At 51.6% G+C, this 4,929-nt stretch overlaps 2 protein-coding genes across 6 annotated transcripts in view; one reads left to right on the top strand and one right to left on the bottom strand.

Moving 5' to 3' along the window:
- SIRT2 (sirtuin 2) overlaps positions 1 to 3,532 on the bottom strand; it is a 35,767-nt gene extending 32,235 nt beyond the window's left edge. For 3 of the 5 annotated variants that reach the window (XM_011973345.1, XM_011973342.1, XM_011973344.1), the window contains exon 1: positions 2,931 to 3,532. Coding sequence is in view for 2 of the 5 variants with exons in the window: in XM_011973341.1 (XP_011828731.1) it covers positions 1,805 to 1,851; positions 2,931 to 2,946 (63 nt within the window). In the remaining 3 variants the exon portion in view is untranslated. Of the gene's footprint in view, positions 1 to 1,804; positions 1,852 to 2,930 lie in introns of all 5 variants that reach the window. The other 2 variants (XM_011973341.1, XM_011973343.1) reach the window with 2 other exon arrangements.
- The window catches only part of NFKBIB (nuclear factor of kappa light polypeptide gene enhancer in B-cells inhibitor, beta), an 11,724-nt gene continuing 10,127 nt past the window's right edge, over positions 3,333 to 4,929 (top strand). Inside the window, exon 1 of the mRNA XM_011973410.1 lies at positions 3,333 to 3,636. Within this exon, the coding sequence (XP_011828800.1) occupies positions 3,458 to 3,636 (179 nt within the window). The 5' untranslated portion in view covers positions 3,333 to 3,457. The remainder of the gene's footprint in view (positions 3,637 to 4,929) is intronic.

The following is a 4,929-nucleotide window of genomic DNA, read 5'->3' on the forward strand; positions in this document are numbered from 1 at the left end:
AGTTCATTTAACCCATCCACTAACAGCCATTTGGACTGTCTCCAGTTTTGCCCTGTGACGGACAATGCTGCATTTTACATCCTCGCATCTCTCTCTTTGGGACTGAGGATCCTTTTTAACATTCAACCTTTTTATCTGACGTTGGTCGTGCTTTGGGGGCCAGGCAAGTGAGTTGCCACAGCCTAACAGGAGGCTCTTATATCCTCAGCAAGGCTCCACTGTGCATTTGTGAGGTATTCTGATGCCCGCTTCTGCACTACCCCACGTCTGAAAGGCAATCTTGGGGGTGTGGGTGGGCTGGCACTTTTGCAGGCTGTACACAGTGAGGCTGTGTGGAAGGCCTGTGCCCAGCATGTATCGGCAGCTTGGCCTAAGGGAGAGCTGGAGGTGCTGATGGGGGGCCTTCAAACTCCTGTGAGACTGCCTGTCCACCTCTCCTGGCAGCCTCTGGCAGGCGGTGTGCCCAGTGCTGGGGAACTCAAACCTTTCCCTGCTCCTCTAGCCGAGGGACAGGGGACAAGTGACTTAACACCTCTGCTTCAAATTCTGCCTCTGTAAAATGGCCATGATAGGCATTTCTCTTCACAGGGATGCCAGGAAGCTGAAGTGAGATGAGGCAAGTTTGGTACTAAACAGTGTGCACAGCTGGAGTAAGCCATCAGTAAATGTTAACCGTGACAATAACGAGTTGACCCCTACCAGCCACCCAGTTACGGAACACATCACACTCCTTCATGCCCCCAGGTCTTTGCACAAGCGATACCTGTCGTGTGGCTCACCATTTCTCACCTTGTCTAAGAAAATTCTAAGTCACTCTTCACTTATACTGTGTCTGTATCTTGGTCTGACAGCTAGACCAGCCTGTGGATTCCTCCAGGGAATGGCCTGGCTGGAATCTTCTTTGACCCAGAAAGTTTTTCTCTGTGCTCCCACAGTGCCCTGAGTTTCTTTACTTTTCTTCCTTTTTTTTTTTTTTTTTTGAGACCGTGTCTTGCTCTGTCGCCCAGGCTGGAGAGTAGTGGCACAATCATGGCATGCTACGGCCTTAACCTCCTGGGCTTAAGCAATCCTTCCCCAACTCAGCCTCACGAGTAGCTGGCACTACAGGCATGTACCACTGCACATGGCTAATTTTTAGATTTTTTGGGGCCTCCCTACGTTGCCCAGACCGGTCTGGAACTCCTAGGCTCAAGCGATCCTCCTACCTCAGCCTCCCAAAGTACTGGTATTACAAGCATGAGCCACTGTGTCTGGCCTGAGTTACTTTCTTTCTTTTTTACTTTTTAGAGAAAGGGTCTTGCTGTTTTACCCTGGAGTGCAACGATGCAATCATAGCTCACTGCAGCCTCAAACTCCTGGGCTCAAGCAATCCTCACGCCTCAGCCTCCTGAGTTATTGGAATTACGGGCATAAGCCACTGCACCTGGCCCCCTGAGTTACTTTTATCATCACACTGTGGGATAATTTTTTCCCATCACTTGTCCACGAGATCTGTGCATTCCAAGACCAAATGGGATACCTGTCTCTTCCAGGCCCAGGACAAATTTGGTTCAGAAGGGATGGCAGGCAGTGGTGAGGAAGGAGGAAAGTTTGGGAGGGTAGGCCTGGACATGAGGCTGGAAACGCTTCTCTGACAATCCCCAGAATCCGCCTTTCCCCAGAAAGCTGCACTGGGTGGTGTGAGGGATTGGGGCAATGAGCCGAGGGCCGTGGGGTGACTGTCTCCCCTTTGCCACCTCCCCCCCGTGCGGGATGTGGAACAAGTCCATCTCTCTCCTCCCCTCCACCCTTTCGCCCATCTCACCTGAGCCTCCTGCACCTTCCCTGCCTGGGTCTCCAGAGGGTGAGAGGCTGAGGGAGGGGAGCAGAGGTGGTTACAGTGGGGAGAATGATTAAGTGGGGAATAAAGGGATTCAAATGGTCAGTGAGGGGCCAGAACACCCACCAACTGAGTTACACTGGGATGGGATGGTGGTAAAAATGGAGCACAGGGAGGGAGAGGCTGGAGAAAAGATCTTATCGGCATGCAAAGTGATGCCAGGAGAGGTGATTAGTGAGGGGCAGAGAGGCTGGAGAGGAAGATTTAGAAGGAGAGGGAGAAAGTAGGGGCTTTTGCCCAGGCTGATCTTGAACTCCTGGGCTCAAGCGATCCAACCACCTTGGCCTCTCAAAGTACTGGGATTACAAGCATGAGCCATTGTGTCTGGCCCTGACTTACTTTCTTTCTTTTTTACTTTTTAGAGAAAGGGTCTCGCTCATGTCACCCAGGCTGGAGTGCAATGGTGCGATCATAGCTCACTGCAGCCTCAAACTCCTGGGCTCAAGCGATCCTCCTCCTCCTACCTAAGGGATTGAGGGCATGAAGGAACACTCAGGAGGAGGTAGGAAGGACACGACAGTGTGTCAGTGTGTGTGCGGGAAGGGTTAGATTTACAAGGCAGAGGGAAGTTTAGAAAGGAAGAGAGAAGGGAAGGGACGCTTTGGCTGGGAGGCAGGTTTAGGAGGGAGGTGCAGTGCTGCAGTGGAGGCGGTAGGTTTAGGAGAGGCGCGGAACAAGGGGAAGCCATAGAAGGGGACAGCAGGGGTCCCTCAGCATCCTCTGGTTGCCTCTAACAATCAGGTACCCTTAGCAGCCGGGACCGGGGCAACTTATGTTCTTTGCAGCGAGGGTCCTTAGCAACCAAGGTGTGAGAAACACGCGATCATTGGCAACTTGGCAAGTGGATGTGGTAAACGAACCCTGAACACCCTGCGACCCAGAAACCCACCAGCCTAGCGATATAGATCGCTTAGCAACAACCCTCAGAACCCCACTCCCCGACACGCTCCCTACTTCCCGCCCCACTGCGGCCGCCCTTGGGCCCCGGGGCCTGCAGCCTTCAATCAGGCCCCGGCGCGGCCCGACCCTCCAACCCGGATTCCCGACTCACGGTCCGGCTCTGCCATGGGCGCGGTGCTGAAGCCCTCGAGGCTGTCACCGACCGCTCTGTCCCGTCACCGACCACTGTGTCCCGTCACCGACGGCTCTGTCCTGTCACCGACTGCTCTGTCCCGTGACGGCACCAGAAATGGGAGTGGCCGGGATAGGGCACTGAACTACAACTCCCAGCAGACATTGCGGCCGCAGAGGCGCTTTCCTACGACACCCGGAGCGCCCCAGTTAGTTAAGAAAGCGCGCGAGGACCGGACTACGAGTCCCAGAAGTCATGGCGTCAGCAGCCATGTTGGTAAAGGGCGCCCGGAAAATGTGGGAACGGCTAGAGAGTCGTAGTCCTCTCGAATACTCTGATTGGTCAGCATGCGGCACGGGGGCGGGGTGTGAGCGATTCATCATATTATCATTGGATGAATCAGGGGGCGTGGTGGGGAATTTCCCGCAGGGCGGAAGCGCCAGAACTCCCGGCAAAACCCAGCTACAGGCGGGCCACTGCGAGGGGCCCCTGAGGTGGCGGGGGCTATGGCTGGGGTCGCGTGCTTGGGAAAAGCTGCCGACGCAGATGAATGGTGCGACAGCGGCCTCGGCTCCCTGGGTCCGGACGCAGCGGCCCCCGGAGGACCGGGATTGGGCGCGGAGCTGGGCCCGGGGCTGTCGTGGGCTCCCCTCGTCTTCGGCTACGTCACTGAGGATGGGGACACGTGAGTGAACTTTAGGCTGCCAAACGGAGCCTTAGGACACGGCATCTGATTCCCCATTAGTGTCTGATCCCTGAGGCTTCCTAAATCTGACTAAATCTGACTCCTAAATCTGACTCCTAAATCTGACTTCCGATGCTGAACTTCCTGACCTCTAACCCCCGAGTCCTAACTTTTAACAAAACCAATCTTCTATCCAGCTATGATCCTCACCCAATCATTTCTGACCTTCTTTTCTTGAACTATGATTCTCAGCTCCTGGAATCCACGTTGTATCCACTGATACCCAAACCTGACTCCAGTCCTGAGACTTTTGTTAGAATTGTGGCTTCTCCTGACTTCTAACCTCCAAATATGATCTTTGATTCTTAGTTCCTGATTTGAGCCTTAGAGTTTGATTTCCAAAATTAATGCTTGGTCCCTGACTCTAAGATCCTGTCATCTGAGCAGTGTTCTTCAAATCTTAAATTCAAAGAGAGAGAATGTAAGCTCTTCTATGTTGAATTCCTAATTAAAGTAAAAAAAAAAAAAAAGGAAAATAGAAAAAAAGAATGTAAGCTCTACGAGACCAAGGATTCATCTGTTAAACAAATATTCTTTACACAGTACAACATTCCAGGCTCCGTTTTAGGTGTTAGTGATAAAGGCAGTGGAGAAAACAGACAAAAACTTAAGCGCTTGCGGAGCATACATTTTAGTGGAGCTAAATAAACAGATAAGACCGCAAGGAAGGAAAGAAACAGAAAGACAGGAAGAAACAAAGACAGACACGCAGAAAGAAAGAAACATAGAAAGTAAGAGAAGGAAATAAAGTCAGAGGTAGTAAGTACTTTGGAGAAAAATAAAGCAGGAAAATGAGGCAATAGATAAACAGGATAAGAGCATTTCAGGGAGAAGGAACTGCAGTTGCAAAGCCCAGACGAGGGACTGTACTGGGTTTTTTGTCTGTTGTGTTTTCTGCTGTATGCCCAGTGATGCAAGCAGTGCCTGACCCAGGAGGCACTGAAGAAATATTTATCTTTTCAAAGAACCAGCTTTATAGTCTTGTTAATTTTCATTACATTTCATTACTTAATTTTGGTTTCATTTTTTTTTTTTTTTTTTACTTTCTATTTAATTGGTCTCTGTCCTGGCTTTTTTTTTGAGATGGAGTCTCGCTCTGTCGCCCAGGCTGGAGTGCAGTGGCGGAATCTCAGCTCACTGCAAGCTCCGCCTGCTGGGTTTAAGCCATTCTCCTGCCTCAGCCTCCCGAGTAGCTGGGACTACAGGCGCCCGCCACCTCGCCTGGCTAGTTTT

This window comes from Mandrillus leucophaeus, unplaced genomic scaffold (genome assembly GCF_000951045.1).
Source record: "Mandrillus leucophaeus isolate KB7577 unplaced genomic scaffold, Mleu.le_1.0 Scaffold137, whole genome shotgun sequence".
In the NCBI taxonomy this organism is placed as follows: Eukaryota; Metazoa; Chordata; class Mammalia; order Primates; family Cercopithecidae; genus Mandrillus; species Mandrillus leucophaeus.